Source organism: Colletotrichum lupini, chromosome 8 (genome assembly GCF_023278565.1).
Source record: "Colletotrichum lupini chromosome 8, complete sequence".
Lineage (NCBI taxonomy): Eukaryota > Fungi > Ascomycota > Sordariomycetes > Glomerellales > Glomerellaceae > Colletotrichum > Colletotrichum lupini.
Genome location: NC_064681.1, coordinates 2,240,594 through 2,263,757, shown reverse-complemented (window position 1 = coordinate 2,263,757; position 23,164 = coordinate 2,240,594). Strand labels below are relative to the sequence as shown.

Here is a 23,164-nt window from a genome sequence, read left to right as displayed (position 1 = left end):
CCGGCTGCCAACCAGGTCTACCTTTGCAATTGACCAACAAAGGGTGGATGGAACGCTAGGCAACAAGCAGCCTCTTCAGGCTCATCTACAGCTTAGCGCTTTGCTACAGATGTCATCTTCGACTCCATAATCTCGTCCAATCAGCGATGATAGGCTACATGGAGACCAGTGTGTCTATCATTCCACGCCGCAAGCTTTGGCCTTTCCCACCTTGCAGATACTCAAGGGAACATCAATAACGAGGCGCTTCAGGCTATTCGAACTTCGGCAGTGACCGGTCGATATCTAGCTTTTTACAGCCTACGAATTACAGCCATGCTGCTATCATCATACACGTTTCATTGCGACCTCTTCTGCCGACTACAGCCTACGCAGGTACAAACCCTGCTGAGCCTATAACCTGGCTCGGCTGTTTGTCTACCGGCCCGCTACCTAGCAGCATATCCTGTAGCAACAAGCCACGCGTTGACAGCACAGAGACAGCGGGTGCTACGGATAGGTTCGCTCCAAGATTCAAATGGCCTATCGTTTCTGTGATAACGGGGTCGGTGGGGTTGAAGGATACTTTCAGTCTTGCACCGCTAGCTGACGTCCACTTTGGAGTTCCGCACAATAACGTCCAACCTTCTAGAAGCCTTCGTGGAAACACGAGCTAAACACCCCCAGGCCATACAGGGGTCGGTGACTGCGGTTTGATTCTAGCTGGATGGGTCTCAACTCTCAAAGTCCCATAACGGAGGGGAAGGCAGCCAGGCAACCTTGCTGTGGAATATCACAATGATGACGAAAAAGGAAGATGGGTCCTGCTTACAGTTAGCTAGCTCGATCAGTCCTTTTGGGAAGCCGAGACTTCTAACCTTCGCTTGAGCCAACCTTGCTATCTCTCGGTTTCAAACGTCTGACGTTTCGCTCGCTGACCTCCCGCGTCTGTCCCTGATATGGACACGAACCAAATTCTGGCAGCGATTGGGCAGCCAAACCTTCTGCACTGCTGCAGTACGTGAACCTTACACTCTTTCTATATCCACATCGGATTTCAGATCAAACGAAAGCCCGCGGATGCCCGGCGCAACGGATCAACTTTGTTATGCCCGCAGCACACCATCAGAAGTTGAAGATGCTAAAGGCAACTAGACCTGCAAAGCATGGTGGTTGCTAGACCACTCATCGATCTCGGCTTGTTTCTTCCCTCGCGGCGCATTATCGCGGGCAATGGATGTGTGTAGAATACACACGTACCCTCTCTCGTCTCTCTGATTGATCCTGTAACGGGCGGTCCTACGGATATGGGTTTGCGTTTCATCCACAGTGAACAATGTCGCGGTACTGCTAGATGAGCCTCGGTGCCAAGAGCACACATCGCTGTAGCCATCCATTCACCAGACGTTGGTAGGGCGCAATCCTCGACTTTGCGTCAAAGATAGGTTCACACGTCGAAGGCTGCTAGCACGGGTCAGATTTCGCTGGGGGTGCTCCCTGTCCAGGGAGCTACCCATGATAGGCCGCTACTGTGTACACCAATCTTCAAGCAATATCGCAGCGTGAGGTTCGGATACCTCTACCCATTTCGCTTTCCCAGGCCCTACGGGTCGCGGCAGTGTGCACCAAGCTCAATACGGAGTAGAGAAAAAGTCGACACCTGCCAAACTGCGGCTTGCGGACCGAGATTCCTGACACAGTGCCAGCACGATTGCGCAGTCATCAACATTCTGCAACATTCGTCACGATTCGCCTATCCGACCAGCGCACCGCATTCGAGCCCATGATGCATTTTCACACGGATACCTGTCGAGAACGCCATCTTAGGGGAAGGCTTTCGGTAACGAAATGTAGCCTCAACGAGTTCCTACCATCAAGCCAGAAGTCTGCATCGACGATTCGACATGCTTCCTCCCAACAGGAGCCCGAATGATGAAATGTGGAGAAACCTGGCAGCGCCATGTGGCGCTCACCCAACACGTGTCAAATCTCGTGGCTAATTAGCTGAAAGCCGTTTCAGAGGCATCTGAGACGCGCTGGCGCACTGTTTAACTCCATCGTTTTGCATTACTAGAGGATTGCCGCAGTATATATAGACGCTACCCTGCCCTCGAATTCCGTACTATTTAACCTTAACCCTTTTTATAAATTACCTATTCTTTCCTTTATTCTACCCTCTCCCTTATTAAAAAATTATTAAAATTATAATTTTAATAGCTTATTAATAAGTTAATATTATTATTTAAAAATAAGTAACCTATTTTTATATATAAATACTAGGAGTTTTATTATTATAAAAATAATAATAAATATACTAAAGTATTTAAGAGAGCTTTTTAATAGATTTTTAATATTATTTAAAATAATTATTCTTGAGCTATAAGAAAAAACTAAGGTATTATATTAATATAGCCCTATTTATTTTATTAATATTAATAATACCCTTTTTAATATAAAATATATCAATAATATTTTATAACTATATTATTACGTTTTATAAATCGTACTTAACGTTAGCGAGGTTTTTAATATTATTTATTAAGTTTTTTATTAAAATTATTATTATAAGGTTAGTTTAGTTATTAATATTTTAATAAGTATTTTAACTTAATTCGGAGGTTTTTATAGCTCTTAAAAAGAGGCTTTTAAAGGACTTATAATTACACTTTTTATTTATTATAAATAAAGTTATTATAATTAAAGCTATAGTACTATTTATAAACCTTAATAATAAGTAATTAGTAATAAAAAAAATTTTATAATAAGTTTAAAACTATATTTTAATTTAAGTACTAAGTAAGTACTATACTATTTTATTAAAACTATATTCTTATACTTATAACTTAGAAAGAATTAACTTTTTTTAATAATAAGGTACTTAGAGACGCGCTGGCGATTAGAGGCTAGAAGGAAAAAGCAAAGAAAACAGGAGACAGATCAAAGACACGGCTCATCTTTCGCGGGGCCGACAGGAGTAGCTGCGAAGCTACCTAACTTGACACCTCGTGTGGCCTGGCTCGGGGCTGATGCTCACCAGGTGCGTCCGGCTGATCCTACAGCAAGAAAAGACTCAACGGCCTAGCTCAGGGCTAGCGATCTTGGGCGTCGACCGTCTCATCACCGAAGTAATCATTGAGTGCTCCTCAGTCATAGCACTATCGAATATCCCAAGAAAATAGAGAGCTATTTGCTTCTGATTGATCTACCCAGTACCAGCACGACAACTTATTCGTTCTACGTTGACTTTACATGGGCCGTTGCAAAACCCCACAATGCGTCAATTTCCACAGACTCGAGGGAAAGCAGTAACAACTTGCTGCAACGCTGCGCGCGTGTGTGGCAGCTGCAGTTGCTGGTCGAGGAAAATCTCCCGCGACTGACAGGGAGAAGGCCGCATAAATCACTCTGGATCAAACAATCCCCACCTCCTCCTTTGCATCACGCGCATATCCAAATGGATTCCATGCTAGGGGGCGCGAGAAGTACTCGAGATGGAGTCGCGAGATCGTACGATGGGTGTCCAGCGGTTGGAGATGCCCTGCCTCTCGTCAGTTTGCTCACCCCCCCCCCCCCCCCCTTTATATCCACGTGGATATCTCGTGAGGGGGCTCTGCAATTTCTTCTCCCGTTTCTGCCGTCAATCCATATGCGGGGTGGCTTCCGTCATTCTGCAGCCACACGTGTGTTGGGAAGGCTTATCTCGAACGCTTGGTTTTTTCTTGCCATTGTTCATTCGTTGGGGGTCAACCCTGAGAGCGTGGCGAGCTCCCGCACTTTGCGTCCACGACGCTACGGGTACAGCTTCATTGTCTACCGAGCGTGCGACCTGTTGCGAGTTAGTCGGCATCTCGGTTCATTAGACTCATCAACGGCTCAGGAGAAACGTTTACTGCAACTTTCGGCATGGCTAGTCCCTACGCAATACAACGCCAATATCAATGTCATCTATACGGATATTGGCAAGAGTCATGATACGGTAAACTTTGCGCGCAAGCCCTTGCATATCGAAGTCAAAGAGCTTACCTTACCGGTGCCGTTCACCCATCGGGCGTCAAACCAGTTCGTCCTATTGACCACAAACCCTGTCCACAACACAATCCTATTGATAAGCGCGCGATCCCGCTTCTCCGAAGCGAGACAGCCTGCCATCGACTTGCAGATGTCAAAAAGTTCAAGTGCCCCAACTATCCCGGTCTTCGCCTCTCGGCTGAATGGCATGCACGATCGAGCGCCTCATTTCATTTTCAACTGCCACACTCTGCCTCTAGTGGCTGTTGAGACGACGCGAATGTCGACTCAGCTCGCGATGCTACTTTTTTGGTGTAGTGAGTACAGGCACGAACCGTACGATGCGTTTCTTGGCCCGCCTAGCGGTAGCAAACATCGCTCCGTATACTGTGGGAAGCTTGAAGCAAAAGGCAAAATTCAGAAACCAATGCCATATTCGGGCTGGCTCGGTCTCAGAGGTGGAGATTGCCACGTGGCTAGGCAAGCCACACGGAAATTCGAACACGATGTTTCCAGGGCCCTGGTCATAAGGAGGATTTGGGGTTGGGCACACCTGGGGTATGGCTGGTACGCTGGCACATGGTAGGCTGGGCTGGTAAAAAAGGCACAGAGCTGACGCCGCTTACTGAGACGAAGAGACGTTGACTATGAGCAAGGGGGCCCAGCAGCTGACGATTCTCAACGACCTGTCTTCCCCCAAAGTTAATCACTGTCACCGAGACCTCGTCCGGTTGGCGAATAACTACCTTGAATATCGTTCATCATGTGCGGTTATAATATCAACATGACAGGCACGGCCCCCAACGACCGAACGACCGACCGGCTTGGCCTGGAGTCACTGGATTTCACGAGATTGAAAGAGAGCGGAAATGCTCAACTTCATCGGGAGCTATCGCCAATCTCGCGCGGTCCAGTGCGGTCGGCCACCGGCTACCGGCTCGGCCGATCAAGCGTGAAACCAGGGAAGCAGCGCAGGAAGCAAGAAAGACAGGGTGCGGCAACGGCAAATCGGAGGCGGCTTGCTTTCCTCGTACTTGATGATGCATGCCCACGGATGCTGCTAGATTGCAGCCCCGATGGAAAATCGCGGGACCAATATCTCCAATGCCACATGGCAAGGGACCGGGAGCTCCCTTGCCATCTTTGTCACGCCTGAGATCGGTAGTTTAGGCGGCGGATTCCTTCTCCTTGGCCTTGAAGAGCGAAGCCGCACAATTTTATGTCACACAACTCTTGCGCGCGCGCACGCGTCTGTCTTCGTCTTTCCTCGGCATTGAGGAGATAATAGCGGTGTCTACTCCGTAATCCCCCCACCCCCTCTTGTAAGCTTGGGATCGGGAAGGGGGCAAACAAACTTGGAGGATGCAGTTTGCAATAGTGCCGCCCTCTCCGGCCCAGGCAGACTCTAGAGATGGCTAGCCTGATCCCTTGCCATACGGGATTCGGAAAACAGAGACGTCCATGAAATCTAGCGACAACGACGATGACAGACCTCAGGATTTCAAGTCGACGGCATGGTGCCCTATTGGTTGTGGTTTACGTACGCGATATACATGTGCCAGTGAGACACGCAGAAGGATGGTTTGGAAAAGCTCGAGCATTTTACGGCTCGATAGCCAATGATGCCATCCAAACAATCGCATCGCATAACAACTCTGTCTTGGGATGCCACGAGTTACGACTTTTTTTTTATCCCTACCCCTGCCACGTCGGGGAGACTCCCGGGCCAGCGAAAGAGAGACATGAAAAGGCAAAATAGGCTCTCCTCAGTTTTGCAGAAGGTCAAGACAATGGCTGTTGTCCTCGCTACCGCCCGATAGAGAGAATACATCGTAACCCACCTCAGGTTGCCAGGACACCGGGTCCATCGTCGCTTCTTTCCTGTGAGCAGAACCGAAATGGATACAGTCAATCATGGATCCTGAAGGTTCGAAACCTATTTCCCTTTACGACCCTGGATCAGTCAACACCGCCTTTTTCCAACCCCGTCCGTCCCCGCTCCCGGTTCGTGACAATCGGAGCCATAGGTGGTTACACACCCCCATGGCCCATGTCAATATCCATGCGTATCCCATAGGTAGCACACAGTCCCGTCTCTGGGTTGCGGTTTTGAAGTACCGAACTCACACACTCTGTCTCACCGCATCACTGCTGCCTCTGTACGGACACACCAGACGAAGGCAAGGCAAGGGAGGGTACGGATAGGGCAGCGGCTTTCTCGGCGGGCTTCTAGGCGATCGGCACCCCTCCGTCATACGACACGACGACGGATATCTGGGCTCACCCTCTCCACTATCCACAGCCTCCCTCCGAGGCTGGACAGGCAAGGGAAGTTTGACATGCCATGGTATAATGGAACTCCCGTACACGGTACATAAGTGCCGATATATGGGCGTCGCGTCGCTAGCAGAAAGAGAGAGGCAGAGCCTGTAAGACGTGGGGTTCGTCCACCTTAAACTGCCCGACCTCATCTCCCAGGACTTGTTTGAACTTGGTTGCCGGTACCCATGTATACTACTAGGCTCTCTAGGTTCCGTTCGGGGACCAGAAGGGGACCAGAAGGGGTTTCGTTTCATTGAAGAAGCCTCACAAATTGCCAATTAGGGGTGACGGTGAAGGAAGGGGGGATTCAGAAAGGCTAGAAGGGGCTTTTCGTCGCGCGCTCATGATCTCATCCGAGAACCCGCATTTACGTGGCTCCCGAGCCCCCCCTCAGGTCCCCTCGCCAAGGACCCGTCAGGAAGGGGGAAGGCTCAAGGGAGGTTCTATCCAAGTTCTAGAATGCCATTAGAAGGTTGAGCTTAATCCCACGGCAAGTTAAGGGGGGGGGGGGGGGGGGCAGAAGAAATCTCCCATTCTCCAAGGGGATTACTGCCACAGCTCAGGGTTTTGTCATTCCTTTTTGGAAATTAGAAACCCATAAGTTGCGCGCGCGCAAAGCTACCGAGCCATGGGCCATGGCTAACGGCAACAGGAGCCCACTCCCCATTCCCAACTACCGGGACGGGATGCTGACTACCAATCTCTCTGGTGAGATTACAGCCTCTCATCGATGTTCGGTCTCGCGGAGCTGCTTGTTTGCTGTATTGTAACAACGGGTTATTATGCTCTCAGCCCGGCAGACATGTGAACGCCTGGCTAAGAGGTGATTTGCACACCCAAAGGCTGACGGGTTGGTCCATCGTCCCGCCTCAGATTTTCCGCCTCCCTTTTCCCCAGCCTCGTCCGGGTCAGAAAGGCGCAAGTTAGGATGAACTTCTCGTTTCAGCCTGCTCAGTGGGACTTTGTTATATTTGAACTGATTATCGGGAAACAAGAGTGTGTTGTGTGTTATGCAACGGAAGCTGACCTCCCGCAGGTAAGTGCCATGAAGCAAACGGTTTGCCGGTGGGCTGGGCTGGGGAGAAGGGAGGGAAGGGCTTCGTTTGCTTTGTTTCGATACAGAATTTCCGCCTGGCGCGCGCCCGTTCTTGTCTTACATTTCCGAACATTCTTTGATGGTATTCCATGTTGTGACGCACAATGCCGTACTATGATGTACGCTTCTACCTGCCGGTTCCGGCCAGTCTCTATTCTAGCTCTGTTCTCCTCCCTTTCTTCCTCCTCAGCAGCTTTTTTAGAGTAAATAGAGACATAAGAGTTGTCGTCTTTGCTGATAATACGCAGTATCAAGCTTCTGGGCATTCCCCGGTGTCCTGGAAGGATGCAGCAACTACCCGCGGGTATCGAACAGAGGAATGTCGTGGCTTTCCGTTGGGCGCCGCGTCCTGCCTGTCCTACATCTGTCACGTGGCGGGCAGACATTTCTTCTTCTCTCTGTCCTTCCATACCACCGTCGATGTTGTGGGTGTCCAACCAATGGACGGGAAGCTTTCCATCTTTCGTTCCTCGTTTTGTCCTCGCGAGATCGCGAGAGTAACACATACATCGCACACGCGCGCGCACACGCACAACGAGATTTCTCCCACGCTCGTGGCTTGAAGCCATGTGGTGCTCAAGTGTCACAATGGAATCACAAACAAAGTCTAGCCTGTGGCGAACTGCTTAGGGTAGTCCACGGCGTCGCTGCTTGACAGCTTACTGGAGGGGGGGAGAAGTCCACGCCATGGCCATGCCTATAGACTGATTAAAGACAGGTTTCCGCTCTTCCGGGTACGAGCTAAACGTGCCGTGGCATCCACGCATCTCGGGCCCCCCTTTTTCCTTGTCTGTCTTCGATGAGACGGCTTTTGGCGTTTGAACCAAGAGATTCACTGGGAAACCATCACAAAAACCACTTGTGCTGTCCCACCGCGCCCACCTACCTAGGTATTAGGATAAGTCCATCGGACGCGGGGCTTAGGAACCGCAGTCCCGGGTTTGAATGTTGTGCCTCTGCTTCTTGACTAAAGGTAGTTGACGGCGGCGGCTATCAGAGTCTAGACCAGCGCAGCACAGATGTGTTCCTATCTGTGTTGGGTTTTCACACCACATTAGCCTCGGCTGCCCGCTAGAGGGGGGAGAAGAATCAAAAAAACAGCGTGCCTGGTTTTAGGCCGGCTTGCATCGTGTGCCCGTTTCTGACCTGCTGTTTTCCTTACGCTGCTTGATACACTTTACAGCCTCCATGGCCTGATTATCTGATCCCACGTAGGTACTCACAGACATAGAGTCGTTCACGTGGCTCAGTGGAAAGGGGAGAAGGCGAACTTTGTCCGGATTCCGTGTCGCGCGTGTGCGTAGCGGGCAGCGAAGTCCGCCGTCTGATCGAGATGCCGGGAATTTAGGTGGACACGTGCATGCTCTCTCCGGATTTAGGTTAAGGGCGAGGATATTCTGCCAGCAGCTCCCGCTATTCTGCCCCCAAGTGTGGCTGCGGCCGCCACACGACCGCCGGTCTCGGGCACACACGTAAGCTGGGCTCTGCGTAGTCAGCATTCGAATGGGTTGGGCCAATCAGAGGCCGTCAATTAACTTATAGTCGATTCAATTATTTTAGTAAAAAGTGCGGCAATCGACGCGTTAGCTCAAGTCGACGTATTGGCTCAAGTCGACGGTTCTGTCGAATTAGCCTAATTACCCAGCTGCCCAGCCGCCCAGCTGCCCAATTAACTCGCTCGAAAGGCTAGCAGCGATCTGCTAGCGGCAGTCTATAAACGAGGTCGAGGATTTGCGACGCTTATTCGGGTAGGTTAACTCTGTAAGGCGTTGCTGCTTTCAATTGCGACCGCTAAGCCAGCCTCGTAGGCAGCCTCGTTAGCAGGGTAGAGAAGCGCTAGCCATAAAATGGGCAGTCGTATTAGTAGACGAAGGGATCGTCAACTTCGCGATTATTCTCTTCTTGCGGCATATTAACGTTGGGAATAGCTTTAATTAGCGGCAGCGGTAGCGGCAGCGACGGCGAGGTCAACGAAGTAGTGGTTGTAAGTAGGTAGGTAGGTGGGTAGGTGGGTGTATGGGCAGCTGGGCTCCGGGCTCGGAGGCAGGGCCTGCCGCAGCCACACTTGGGGGCAGAATAGCGGGAGCTGCTGGCAGAATATCCTCGCCCTAGGTTAAATGTCCTTCCCCCCCCCCCCCCCCTGCAGGCTAGTTCAATCGGAGAAAGGAACTGGAACGGCGGAGAGGCATTCTAGGGGTTCCGATCTAGAGACACGTTCTCTCTCTCTCTCTCTCAGTCTCAGGCCGTCTTCCCTCTCTGCCTATCCCTTCACGCCCTTGTGTTAGATGCCGTTCGATTTGCGTGTAAAATCCGTACGGTTGCCGAACAAGCACCGGATCGACAGCGCCAGCGATTTGCGTGATCAGCAAAAGCCGGGGTGTGTGTGTGTGACCGTCGTGCTGTGTAGGTGTGTGTGTGCGGAGAAAGGGAAAAAAAAACAAGGAGATGCCCCGGATCTCTAGGCAATGCGACGATGGCCACACTTTCCATTTGCATGGCCCGTGACCGCTCTTTTTAGCCCTCCCTTCTTTTCCTGTCTGCCGGGACCAGCGTTGCCCGCAGGTTCATTTCACGTTGCTCTTTTCGTAATTGGCGTAAGATACCACCCCACACGACGGATCACCCCCCACGACGGATTACCTAATTTAGATAATTTTCTAGACTTCGACTTTTCGACCTCATAACTACGAATTTAATTATTAATAGTATAACGCTACTAAATCTGAAATTCTAAATATATATTAATAAATTAAGCTTTTTTATACTATTTATAGGCGTTAAGACTATAATTAGGCACTACGGGCGAGCCTTAGCCTCCCTCTTTGCTTTTATAATAGCCTTAATTCATATAAATTACTTATTTAAATCTTAACGTATTTTTACCCTCGTAATTAGCTTATATAATTATACTTAAGCCTCTAGTAACTTAATAACTAATTAAGTATTAATTAGGGCTACGTTCTAGGTATTTAATTACTTATTTATTTTATTAAATATTAACTTATAAATAATAGAATCGAAGTTAACCTCGCCCTTACCTCGTATTTAGAGCTTTTAATACTTCCTAAAGTCTCCTAACTTTTTAGGGGTAATAATATTATAATCTTAGGGTATTTTAAGTATTTTTAAAAATAAGGGCTCTTATAGTAGTACTTATAAGATATTTATAAGCTATATTATAATAATAAATTTACTAAATAAGGGCTACTATATATTAATAAAGTATAGCCCTATTATTTTTTAATTAGTATATATATTCTATTTTATAAGCGCTTATACTTAGGCCTAAAAATAATAATAAAAGAAGTTCTATTTCCTAATTAATACTAAGTTAAGCTAGAGGCCATAATCTATAAGCTTATTATAATAGTATATTTTAAATAGTAAAAATACCAAAATATCTAGGGGCTACGTAATATAACTAAAATATAGTAGTAAATAATATAAATAAATACCCTTAAGATAATATTACTATATAAAATCGTTAGAAACGTAACTACCGTACTTATTAATAATAAATAAACGCTTAAATAAGAGTTTTTTAGCCTCTACCTCCGTTTATAAAATAAATATCCTAACTAGCTATTCTAACCTAATTATATTCGAAGTCTACTTATTTATAAAAGACGTAAAGCTCTATAAGGTATAATTTAATATTTTTATAAGGAACTACTATTACTATACGGTCTACCCTTTAAAAATTATTAATAATAGGAAGTACTAACTATTTGTAAAGATATATTTAAATATAGAGGTCTAAATACGGTTTCTTAACGTCTAAATATAAATAGATTTCTTCTTAAACTTATTTAGTACTAAATAGTCCTTATTACTCCTTTTTATTAATCCCGTTTTATTTATATTTTAATAAAAGGATATTAAGATTTTATAAATATTTAAAAGTATTAGGATCTTTTAAAAAGCTTATATAACGTTAATAATAATAAACTTAACGCGCTTAGAATTTATATAACGGGCCTATAGCGTTAAGAGCGTAGGATTCTTATATAAAAACTTATTTAATTACTTTTTTTTAAATAAGTACTAGTCGCTACTTTATTAAAAAATACGCATTACGAACTCTTTAACTTAAGTATAAGTTAGAGCGAACCCTAACTAGCTCTATAAAATTACTTAGTAAATAAGGGATTATTCTTAGTATTTACTAAGCCTTTAGTAATCCTCCTTCGACTTTTTAACTATTATAGTACTTCATAACTAGTTCGAGAGGGTAATATAAGGGATTCTTTAGTTTATAATAGCCTTCTAAATCGACTTATTAAAGCTAATATCATATTACGCGTTTTTAATATATTCTTTTATATATTTAAGCATAGTAAATCTATTAGTAATTTTAATATAATTTTCGCGATTTTTTTTAATTATTTATTACTTACGTATTATAGTAGTAGTAGTATTAAAGGAGGGAAAAAATCGTCTAAATTGGGTAATCCGTCGTGGGGGGTGATCCGTCGTGTGGGGTGGTGTCTTATCGGCAGTTCAATATGAAAAAACGAAGGGGCCCCACGCATCGGGGCTGGCGTGGACGACTTCCATGGAGGAAAGAAAGCTATTGTTTCTCGGTCGAAGCCTCGAGGAAGAAAACGAACTAGGGTAGTGCGTTGTATCCCGAACTGCGTAGAAGACGAGCAGAAAAAAAAACTGAAGTCCTTTTCTCCAGACGCTACGTTTCCTAGCGTCCAAGTTATCGGTCATCTTCCGTATCGTGGGGGGGGGGGGGGCAGTAAGAAGGGGGATGAACGAACTACCAGTACCACCATCACCACTACTGTGACCCGTCAAACTCGTCAAGACTTATCTCGAACGAGTCTTTGCCGCACCATGTTGCCGGATTCTCTGCCCTGCGACGTTGGACGACAGCTCAGCTAGCGCTGTCTCTTCTTTTTTCCTTCCCTCCCCTTTTTCCCTCAGGAACGTCCGAGCATTTTGCGGCCAGACTTTTTTGGACGCCATGAGGACATCGAGCGGCGGGCGGCCGAGGCCGTGAACCCTTGGCGGAATCCATTCCGATCATTTTCAATCGCCGGTTCGGCCGCCGGCGACATCATCGACTAAAAACCCCGGGGGCGGGGGGAAGGGGAGGTGGAGGGGTTTAATTCTTCCCATCTGTAGAGGCAAGCCATGGTTTTGGACGTACTGCAGAGTTCCGACGATGACATGTCGCGACTGACTCGACCAGGTGGCAAAAATACAATCAGCAAAGATGATGAAGGATTGGGAAGAAAGCACGGTCACAGGCGTAGGTGAGGACTGCTACAATAGCTTAAACCCGGTGGACGAGAGAGAGTGGTAGAAGGGAAAAAATGGTCCCCACACTCCGAAACCGAACAAAACGAAGCCGACGCCGACGGTGTATACGATCGCCCCTTGCAGGATTCGCCCGGCCGGCGCATCGTCGACATCGGCCGGGTCCTCCCCTCCCCCCTCCCCCGATTTCCCCAGAGCCCCGCCGGACGCCAACATCGTTTCTCTGCTGTGGTTCACACTACGCTTCCCGAGTGAGAGAACGAAGGGGGGGCGAACCAGCGGGCGTGTGTTTGCTGTACATACGAGACGACGGCGGACGCACGAAACATTTGGATTGCCGGGTGGTTCCCGATAATCTCAAGTCAGCCAAGACCCTTTCTTTAATGCCGTTCTTTTTCGTTTAGTATGGTAAGGATGTAGACCTTTCCCCCTTCTCTTTTGTCGTATATCTCTGTGCTGTGTTGGCATGATGATCTTACACATACACTCATCACGGGTAAGGCATGCATATACAAGCATGCTGTTACAGTCAACACATATCCATGATAGACAAGCACGCACACGGGACGGGATGCTAGTTACTACTGCGACTATTATCTCACCTCCGTCCCTGGACCTACCATAGACGCAACCGAGAAACGGCACGTCAGACTATGAATGGTATTATTGAGACAATGGACGCTACGCTGCGTGGAAACCAGCTGGGACCCTCGGACCCTTGGGATGCAACTTGGACTCCAAGACTCTTTACCTAACGGTCCTTACCTTTCTTTCCGTCTTTCTTGCTCCTCCCAATGACGTACGGGTAATGCTCAGCCGCCCTTTTTACACACCTTGGATGGTGGGAGGGGGGCAAGTCGAGGAGACCGCAAGAAACATAATCCCGCCTCAGGACCGCGGGCCAAGGCTGCGAGGGTAAAGCTTGAGCCAAGCAAGTCCAAAGTCAATCTGGGGGTTTCGTTCAAAGGTCAGAGAGGAGGGGGGAGGGGGGCTGTCTCAATGCTTCACCGTGCACCGCCCGCCCAGCCAGCGTCCCAAGTGAGGCTCAGCAGAGGGGAGGCAGAAGAAAGTATGGACGGAAAGGCGGGAGTGGCTGGATAGGGACGGGGTAGATGGGTTCGGTATGCGCGGGCACGTCGTTCACACGTTCGACGGGAGCTTCGGGCGTGTTAGCCACCATCACCAGCCCTACCTTTCTTTCACCAACCCCCGCGTGTATGCGTTGTCACCAATATTCCGTCTTCGCCGGTTCTTCGTTTGTTCTCTGGTGTCCGACAACGAAGAAGTTCCCGCCCATGATAATCCGGGGCCTCCGCATCAGACGTACGCGCAAGTGCGAGATCCGTCGTGCTCGTCATACCTCGTCGGAGAAAGCTGGACGTTGAGTGCATCCTGCCCTGAGCGTCATCTGGTGCCGAGTCAGTAGAGGCTCCAGTTCGGTTGTTTGATACAGATTCGCTTCCCCCCTCCATCCCCCCTCCGACGTCACTTTGGTCTTTGCGGCCCAACGTACGCCTTTACCCTATCCTGTCAAAGAAAAGGGTAAGTCGCTAATAGCTGTCCTTTGACAAAAGCCTGCGGCGACCTAATTCCTCCATTCTCCCCCTGGATCACATATACCCCCATCAATGATGTTATCCTCTAAAGTATACTCCCCGCCAGAAACGGAGCGTCCGGCTCTGCAGCTGCAGGAGCTTCAGGACCTGCAGAAGCAACATAACCAGCAGGTGCAGGAGGTGCAACGGCAACAACAGCAGCAGCAGCGACAGCAACGACCACTAGGCGTAACGGGACTGGGAGGTCTTGCGCAGGGAGTAGGAGAAGCCGGGTCGACGACCCTCAACAACGGCGGCGAGCGCCCTGTTCGGGAGTTCAACTACAACGGACGAGTCCGCAACAGTGAACGAGCCAGTGTCCGAGCAAGCTCTGGCGTCCTTGGTCGACAACACCCTCACCGTAGCTCCTTTTCCATCTATTCCAACTATTCGTCCTATTCCTCCTCATCAGACGGAGGAGTAGGAGGCGGGGGCGGGGGAGGAGGGGCCCGAGGCTCGGTTCCAACTGGCGCCAGAGATGGAGGGGCAGCACCACCAACGCACCCACCACCACTACCACGTCAACCGACACCGACCCCATACACGGCGCAACAGCCGCGGCGTATCCCCATGATGGATATGGTGACGCCGCAGGCGCCGGGGACGGCGGGCACCGCCGGCACCGCTAACACGGCGGGGACGGACGCCACAGCCGTCGCCGGGACCGAGGAGTTTGTGAAGCGGCAGCCCTCGCAGCAGCAAGTGCGGCATCCGCCACCGACGTACGCCCCATCGCAGGATCCGTATAGTCGTGTGAGGTTCGCGGACGAGGAGCGGAGGCGGGAGGAGGCGGCAGCGAGAGCTAGGGCGGGCCATCCTCATGGACAAATCGATATGGCGCAGATCGCGGGCGGGCACAGCATGCGTGCCCTCTGGGTGTTTGCGTGCTGTGCCTTCTTCTGGTATCGGTGTTTGATGGATGAGGACTTCTGACGCCGTCTCTCCCGTTCTGTCCGACATGGACTCTCTTTTCTTCATACTTCTTTCCTTGGCTCTCACTCTCATCAGGTTTTCCTTCTCTTCTTCTCCCCTCCTAGCGCTCATTCCATTCGCTACCTCGGCTCGGGGGCGATATGATGGGAAACGTCCACTCTAGTGGACAACGAACTGCGCTCGGCGTACGATTCGAACTTGTCGCTGATTCCTGGCCATGGACATCGGTGCCACTTTCCTTTTTACATCTCTTTCTTTACCTGACACTTGATGTCGATGACGAAACGAACGGTCGAGCTGAATAACATATCTTTGATGGCCAGGGAGGAAATTATTGGATTTTCAAGAGGAGGGAAAAGGACGAAGTTGTGGCGAAACGATGATGACTTAGAAACGCCAAGAAAACAAACATGAATGATGATAAGGTGGGAAACAGCAACGAACAAGAGAGGGATGGAACACACGAATTACAAGGCAACAACGGTAACAGGATTATATATACACACACAGAGATGATAAGGCGACCAACAGGAATACTGAGGACAGAGGTATCCGCTTGAAGAATATAAAAAGAAGCTGGTATACCGGGAGTTATGGGGAAGGATGTTTGAATTATGGGACATATGGGATCTGCTTATGATATAGATCAGCTGTACTTGTACTACACAGTATACTTTTTCTTCTTCTCCGCTTGCAAGCAATTCAAAGCATTTGGCTGACTTGCACATGAACTTCCAAGGAAGGGGGGGTGAGCATGACGACGACAATGATTTGATATAAGTCCGCCCATTCGATATCGCGCACGCAATCGCCGCCCCTTGTCCATGTTCGTCCCAGTTTCTAGTGAGATCTAGGGAGGGTTTAAGCAAGAGAGCGGGACGAGCATCCCGAAAAGACGGCTGGTAGAGGTACACGGCGAGCCAACTTGCCGCCCTATAGAGTTTTCTCTCCCTTGCCATCAGGAGGGATGGGAATATTTGGCTAGGTTTGGGTTGCGGTTAGGTTCCCGTCCAACGGCTCACTGTTCATCGGTCCTTTTTTCCTCCCTCACTTCTTGGTGGAAGTAAAACCTCCGATTGGAACCAGAACGAAAACTTGGGATCAATAGGTTCATGCTAATGCATGGCCATTGTATGTTATGTATCGTGTCGCAGGAAAATGGGGAAGAGGGGTAAATAACAAGAGAGAGGGGGAAATAAAAAGGCGGGACCCTTGCTTTGCTTCCCGCTTTCTTGATGCGCAGGAATCACGGAGAATTTTCGAGACAAGTTTTGGGGAGACGTTGATGTCACGCTGATGTCGACGCCTCGGGATTGAGTATGTCCATGTTGACGCCGAATTTCTGGGGCAATCTGGTGCATGATATCTACATGCTTGGCTTACAAATACCTCTCTTTCCTTAAGAAGAGGCATGTGTGGTGGAGTTCGTGATGTCGTCTCATGATCATCATCATCATCAGAACAGAAGATGTTGCCTTTTGATCGGACATGGCTTTTCGAATCCCAAAGATTAGGCACACCGCACCAAAGAACGAGTGCATTTCGGATTTGACATCCAATATCTTCCACGAGACTGCTGTAGTCGAAAGGGGAATCGGTGGCAAGTTAGGACCTGCACATTGCTCGACCATGGATGTTATGAGTACGCTCTCAGTAGTGAGCACGAAGCAGACAGCCGCTGTGTGATAACACGGACTTTTGTCTTCAAGTTGCCCTGCGTAACATGAATTGATGTTCGGCTGATAGAACGATTCACCCACAATTTCCGCTGTCTCGCGATGCCTGGTTCTAGACATCTAGCAATGCCCAACAGCGAATGCTGATGACCACAAATCCACCCTCAGTTCTGAACAAGAGAAACGATCCGTCAACTTTGTTATACGGTTATGGTAGTAGACATCAGTATGTCTTGTTGGCTCCCTTGTGATATTAACCAGCCAGGTAAAGCAATTGTGGCAGAGAGTAAGATTGTTGACTCAAGAATCTTCGTATCAGCAAGTGGAAGAGAAACGTCAACCGGCAGGGAAAACTCTACGAGATTTGGCTTCAGTCGGACATTGTACAGCCTGCATATTCTTCACAAATCATCTACTCTTACGTGCGTCTGAGCTATGCTTTGAGTCTAGAGTGGAACTTCAACGATATTTGGGGTGAGAGGCTGGGCATATTGTCGCTTGATCACAGGGTATGTCCTATCCGCCCTTCAACCTCCTTCATAACCCAAAACGCCTCAAGCACCTCCGTCCTCGCCTCCTCAACCAGCCCAGAATCCTCACTTTTCGCAAGCCACTCGAGCCGATCCATCCAGAATCCCCACCGCTGGAGACACATGATGGGCGGACCCTCGTACAGAACCCCCTGATAAGCTATCGCTTCCTCCGTCAAGTCCCTCTCATACTCTGGCATCTCGGAATAGCCAGCGTTCTCCCGCGCCCACACGAGGAGAGGCCTCGCGCTCTGACGGATCCATTCACAGGCGACGCGCAGCCGGCACTCCGCAACCGCCGGAATGGGGCTCGGCTCCTCCTCAAGCGCCGAACGCAATGCGTCCATTGCTTGCGTGTGAAGGCCCAAGACGCCCATTCTCAGTAACATAGCGCCGAATCTGTTGATGTTGCGCCATTCTTGTGCGTCTTTGGAGGTGAAGCTCTCTGTTGTCGCTTCTTGAGTTGGGTCTTGTTTCGCGTTAGGCCTTCAGTTCCGCACGCAGCCTAGTCCCTCTTCATGAGGGACGACAGTGGTTCAATTGCAACTTACCACTAAAAGAAGCCTCAACGGCCATGTAAAACAATGGCAGATCTTTCCAAACGCGTTGTCTGTCTTCTTCGTTCTGTCAAGTTTGAGATGATCAGTCGTTTGTGGTCCAATTTTGAGTGATCGTTAGCGAAATACACTTACACCCCAGATGTCGATTTCACCTTTTGCACATTGCTGCAATGCTGACAGGGTGTTGACGAGATGAGTTTGCGTCTCTTTTGTCACGTCATGACTGGTTGCAATATCTGTCACGAGGCTCCAAATGACATAGAAGTAGCCTTCTGCCTCTTTGCGCTGTTCTAGAGGAGGGCACAGAGCGTCCAAGTAGAATGCAGCCTCTGAAGCGGTCTCCCAACTGGTCGCTCGAACGTCGTAGGCTAGAATATCAAGAATTCGAACCTCAATATCTGAGAGGTCTAGTTTCTTCAACAGATCCAGTTGACGCAAGATGTTCTCAGCTGCAGGGGCCTTCTCTTCCATATTCAATCCGGCCAGTGATGGGCCAACGAGAGAGAGGTGGTGATGATTTGGGCTCAGCGCTCGGAAACAACGATCGAACGGGTGATAGAGTCCAAAAAAAAAGGAAAAGCAATAGACTTGATTCCGGCTAACGGCGTTTCGCTCTGATGATTCCTGGTATGAGTTTAGAAGTTAGAGATGGAAAGAGGATGAGTGCAGTGAATCTCCCCAGCCGATCAGTGAAGCCGGGGCATCAGCCTCGAGATCCCGCTTTTCCGGGCGGGCGTCACCGCACGCGACTGGTCAAAGCCATACTTAAGCGCCCAACGACCAACAAAACCGGAGCTGATCCTCGGAGTCCAACACTGCCGCTTTGCTCTGGCCCTAGTAGCTGAAGATATCTGAGTTTGTTTCTATTCGTTGACGGAGCTGCACGGCGCTTCGGCGAGTGGACAGGCGCGCGCGGAAGTGAAGCCTACCTTCGTCCCCTTGCCTCGGTGGAACGAGTCTGTTTCGCGATTCCCATCTCGTTACATCAACGGCAGAAGCCAAGCTCTTCGAAATGACGAAACACAAAATTTGGACCTTGTTTGGTTCTTCAGAGACCGTCTGGTCGCATGAGGTACGCCAGCGGGCGTAGTAACCCAGCACCCGGCCCTGTTCGCGCCTTTTACAATGAAAACGACCGGAGCACATTCGACGTCGGATACAAAGATGTGACCCTTGCACCGAGAGGCCCGCGAAACGGCAGGCAGCATGGAAACTCCAACTTCAGTTTGGCAACGTATCATCCGGCGCCCACACACGTTGACTGCAGCTCTGTGAAGCGTTAGAGTGCCAGGAAATGAGAGGCGATGTTGTAGGTCTTGTATTTTCAGAACGGGTACTGTGTGAAAATGACGATGAGGATATGGGCCAATAACATGTGAGATTAGTAGAATGATATAGCAGAATGATGTATTTGATTTTGTATTTTTACCTTATCGCTGATCGCTCGGGTGTAAAGCGGTTCTCGGGAGGCGGGATGACTCAAAGTTACCAAGAGCACAATGTTGGACATGCAGAATGATATATAGCGACCAAAAGTGGTGCATCTTTCAACAAACACCGTCCGTTGTAGTCGATGGCCGAGCGGTACGATTCTTGCCCTTGAATGGGTGGAAGCGTATGTTGGCTCACGGTCCTACATAACGCCATGGATAGTTTGTTTTTCTATGGCATCGTTCTCCATAGTAATTTTGGTGACGAGCGATGTTTATGATGTGATACCTGCGTATTCACAATGTACGTTTTTCTACGGAATACGATGATGGGCTCTGGAGGTTGCGAGCTCGAATCTACGTCGTTTCTCTCGTTTTTTTCGCTTCTCATGTCTCATGCCGCGCGGGCGTGTTTGATTGAGAACCTCGCGATGGAGTTGGCATGTAGGTGCGACGTGTCTCTCGAGGGACCGTTGTCGTGAGATTGCTCTTAGCTAAATTGAGTGACGGCCAAAGCTATATCCATTCCTCCAAGGCTCGCGCGATTGGCTTCGCAATTGGACCTTGGTAAGGCAACTTGCCGCTTAATCGAAAGATTTAATGTTCTGAACCTCGCACTATGAGAAAGAGTCATTTCCAAACCTGTCCGCTTAATGCTCACCCGTAAAGATCATGTGGCCAGGTAACAAATCTACAAGATAAGTCTTGACTGCCACAATCCCCGATCTAGAACCACCTTGAAGGGAGCAACCATCGCCCGCGAATGACTTTTTCCGTCCATGTCTGCCTGGCAGGCTGCCATCCAAGCCTTGCCTTGTGCTGCCTGCTAGAGCCGGACGCCCGCCCGGCCCCGCTTTTCCCGGGCCGAGACCTTGAACGACGCAAATGCCCCCCCCCCAAGCCCGTATAAGCCTGGACCACCGCCACCGTGCGCTAGCCTCGGGCGAAGCAAACAGTCAGCTCCCACCGGTCCTCCCAACCACGGCCAGGACAAGGTGTGGCACGAGAGGAGGGGGTAAGATGATGCCGAATTGAGTAAAAAGAGAGCATGCACTTGTGACCAACATGGTTCTCCACATCCCACTTTCCAGACCCCAATTTGGGGGGGGCTTAGATACGTTGTGACTAATCGCCCTGGCTTATGTCGATCCCGGGGTCCTGGTTCTGGTAATCCCGCCGAGCCCGTCCAACGACGCTCCGCGGTCAACCAGCCTGTTGGAACAAGAACAGAATTGCCAGGTCGCCTCAACACATGCGACCATACCCACTGGAGAACTCGGGATCCCGTCCGCTCTCCCATTGATAAACCAGCGAGGGCCAGAGTAGTAGTCGGGTCGGAGACGATCGGCGAATGCCTGGTGTTGCATGTTTTATTTTTGATGGAGTTTTGTCCCACGCTTATGATCTTATGGATATTCTCGGGACAAGCAAGTAAGAGGATGTTGGCATTGTGTGAGTGTGTATGTGAGAGAGAGTGTGTGTGATAGTGATAGTGGATGTGTGTGTGTGTGTGTGTGTGTGTGTGGGTGTGGAAACAGCCAGTCATCCATCACCGTGCCACCGCCCGAGGCACAGGAAGGAAGAGAAGGGCGGAGAGCCGGGGACCGGGGAGCCCTCAGCCCCGGTCCGAAGGTAACTCTACCGCGGACCTGGAACCGGATTCTTCAACAAGACCGAACAAGTCTCAGCCCCATGGGCTTTGGGGGCCACGAATCGATTGGGCCTGGGTGCGTTTGCGAACCAACAAGCGTCTGCTGTGCAGTTCCTCAATGGCGATAGGGCTGAGTTGCGTGGGGGCACTAGGGGGGTTTTCCGGTGGGCTACGGCGATAGCCTAGTCTCTTCGATGGGACGCCTTACGGGCAGTGTATCGGTAGTTTTTTTTTCTTCGTGTTGGAGGTGGAGAAGCCTTTCACATCAGGTTTTTGCGTCCCTTGGCCTCTGTCCCTTGTCTCCGGAGTGGGAAGAGGCCCCCGTTTCACATCCGGATTAGGAAGCGATTGTGTGCCGATATGATGACCGTTATCGAGTCTGAAAGTGACAAGTTGGTTCGGATGTGATATCGTGTACCTTGGATGACATCAAGTTCTAGGCTTCCTCTCGGTCTTTGCTGAGCCTCGTGACTCGAAAGTCTGCTGGTAGTACGGCGTAGCCCCCTCGAAGGATGGCTATAAAGCTCTCAGTTCCAAGCAGCGGCCAAAGAAACGTTTGAAGCCCAAGACATTAAACCAAATCCTGCTGCCCTCACTTGTCCACAGCAACCTCTTCTTCCCTTCAAAGAGTTCAATTACACCATCACCCAGTCATATTACCCCAGAGCCCAGACGACTGGATCTACGTTGGCAAGCCGTAAATCATGGCGTCCCCAATCACTGAGAAACACACCATCCAACACACCACCATCCAAATCCCAGATTTCCTAGCAGACTGGCGCCGACACCCAAGCTGGCCATCTCCCTACCCCCCAAACAACCACCCAGATTCCCAGTACATCAAGGCCGAATCCGAGAGCTGGCTGCGAGGCTACTGCCACAGCGACGCCAAGCCGAATTCCATCAACAAGGGCATCAACGAGCTCTTCATCTCCAAGATCATCGCCGGCGACTTCCCCGAGATAGCATGCATCATCTACGCCCACCAGCCCGCGCGCCACGTTCTCCTCGCCGCGCTCGTCATGCTCCACTTCTTCGTCATTGACGAGTTCACGGACAACGTGGACGACACGGAGGAGGGCGAGGCCCAGGTGCGGAGGCAATCCGCCGCCATGGTCCGCGCGTTTCGGCATCCCGAGGAGATCGCGGAAGATCGGGACGGAGACGGGGACGACGAGGTGTGGGTGGGCGTCCGCATGGCGGCCGACATTGCGATGCGCTATCGCAGCGACGCCGTGGGCGGCACGCCCGACTCGTGGGACTTCTTCGTGGACAGTTTCGCGGACTACCTCGACGGCGTGGGCGACGAGGTGGCGCTCCGGAGAACGGGGCCGGACGGGGAGGCGGGAGGACACAACTGCGTGCCGAGCCGGGAGAGGTACGTCGCCGTCCGGCGGCGCACCATTGGCGTCCTCCCGGGCATGGCGCTCCTGCTCATCGACCGCGCCATCCGCCCCGGCTTTTTGCGGATCCCCGCGGTGGGCTCGCTGCTGGGCCTCTGCGTCGACGTCATCATCAACCAAAACGACATTTACAGCTTCGATAAAGAGCAGGCCAAGGGCGAGGACGGTCATAATGGCGTGAGGGTCCTCATGGAGGAGGACCGGATGGGTGCGCAAGAGGCCATGACGAAGCTGGGCGGGGAGACTAGCGATCTTGTAAAGGAGTTTCTTGGAGCTTGCGAGGGGCTGCCGGTGTTGGAGGACGAGGTTGATGATGTGAATTTGGGCATCTTGCGGGACGGGTGCGTTTCGTGGATTTTGGGCATGGAGGTTTGGTCTACGCTCGTGACCAAGAGATATGGGATGCAGAGGTTGGATGGGGAAAGAAGGTATACGCCCACGCCGAAGAAGGGGATGAAGACGCAGGTGAAGGAGCAGGAGAAGCGACAGGGCCGGGAAGCTCAGGGGTCTCAGCTGGCTCGGGAGGGAATGATGAGCTTGATGAGAAAGTTGCCGGGGGATTTGATGTCTCTGTTGAGAAGGATTTTCGGCCTGTAGCAACGCGGTGTTTGTTAGTTGGTGTTGTGGTGTAAAAGATTGCCTATTTGGAATAGCGGTTTGTTGTATGAGATCTTAGTCATTCAATTGAATATGAAAGACGACAAGATCTCAGC

At 50.1% G+C, this 23,164-nt stretch overlaps 8 protein-coding genes across 8 annotated transcripts; 4 read left to right on the top strand and 4 right to left on the bottom strand.

The window, feature by feature from the left end:
• Nucleotides 1–3,005: 3,005 nt before the first annotated feature.
• CLUP02_15166 (uncharacterized protein) lies at nt 3,006–5,603 on the top strand (the record flags this gene model as incomplete). Its single annotated transcript, XM_049294090.1, has 9 exons — nt 3,006–3,115; nt 3,190–3,526; nt 3,584–4,459; nt 4,504–4,582; nt 4,618–4,717; nt 4,779–5,017; nt 5,107–5,240; nt 5,478–5,504; nt 5,562–5,603. The coding sequence occupies 9 exons, from the start codon at nt 3,006–3,008 to the stop codon at nt 5,601–5,603; spliced, it is 1,944 nt and encodes a 647-aa protein (XP_049151236.1).
• A 1,714-nt stretch (nt 5,604–7,317) lies between these two features.
• On the bottom strand, nt 7,318–7,974 carry CLUP02_15165 (uncharacterized protein; the record flags this gene model as incomplete). Its single annotated transcript, XM_049294089.1, has 1 exon — nt 7,318–7,974. One exon carries the CDS (start codon nt 7,972–7,974, stop codon nt 7,318–7,320), a length of 657 nt encoding a protein of 218 aa, XP_049151235.1.
• A 4,217-nt stretch (nt 7,975–12,191) lies between these two features.
• On the bottom strand, nt 12,192–12,471 carry CLUP02_15164 (uncharacterized protein; the record flags this gene model as incomplete). The annotated part of the gene is made up of 2 exons (XM_049294088.1): nt 12,192–12,262; nt 12,342–12,471. 2 exons carry the CDS (start codon nt 12,469–12,471, stop codon nt 12,192–12,194), a joined length of 201 nt encoding a protein of 66 aa, XP_049151234.1.
• Nucleotides 12,472–14,304: 1,833 nt separating this feature from the next.
• CLUP02_15163 (uncharacterized protein) lies at nt 14,305–15,201 on the top strand (the record flags this gene model as incomplete). The annotated part of the gene is made up of 1 exon (XM_049294087.1): nt 14,305–15,201. The coding sequence occupies one exon, from the start codon at nt 14,305–14,307 to the stop codon at nt 15,199–15,201; it is 897 nt and encodes a 298-aa protein (XP_049151233.1).
• A 331-nt stretch (nt 15,202–15,532) lies between these two features.
• CLUP02_15162 (uncharacterized protein) lies at nt 15,533–15,784 on the bottom strand (the record flags this gene model as incomplete). Its single annotated transcript, XM_049294086.1, has 1 exon — nt 15,533–15,784. A coding segment is annotated over one exon (252 nt), but the record flags the coding sequence as incomplete, so codon positions are not given.
• A 1,595-nt stretch (nt 15,785–17,379) lies between these two features.
• CLUP02_15161 (uncharacterized protein) lies at nt 17,380–18,438 on the bottom strand (the record flags this gene model as incomplete). The annotated part of the gene is made up of 3 exons (XM_049294085.1): nt 17,380–17,876; nt 17,959–18,031; nt 18,100–18,438. The coding sequence occupies 3 exons, from the start codon at nt 18,436–18,438 to the stop codon at nt 17,380–17,382; spliced, it is 909 nt and encodes a 302-aa protein (XP_049151231.1).
• Nucleotides 18,439–18,626: 188 nt separating this feature from the next.
• Nucleotides 18,627–19,608, top strand: CLUP02_15160 (uncharacterized protein; the record flags this gene model as incomplete). The annotated part of the gene is made up of 5 exons (XM_049294084.1): nt 18,627–18,774; nt 18,824–18,927; nt 19,020–19,223; nt 19,281–19,342; nt 19,482–19,608. The coding sequence occupies 5 exons, from the start codon at nt 18,627–18,629 to the stop codon at nt 19,606–19,608; spliced, it is 645 nt and encodes a 214-aa protein (XP_049151230.1).
• Nucleotides 19,609–21,752: 2,144 nt separating this feature from the next.
• On the top strand, nt 21,753–23,048 carry CLUP02_15159 (uncharacterized protein; the record flags this gene model as incomplete). Its single annotated transcript, XM_049294083.1, has 1 exon — nt 21,753–23,048. One exon carries the CDS (start codon nt 21,753–21,755, stop codon nt 23,046–23,048), a length of 1,296 nt encoding a protein of 431 aa, XP_049151229.1.
• Nucleotides 23,049–23,164: the final 116 nt, after the last annotated feature.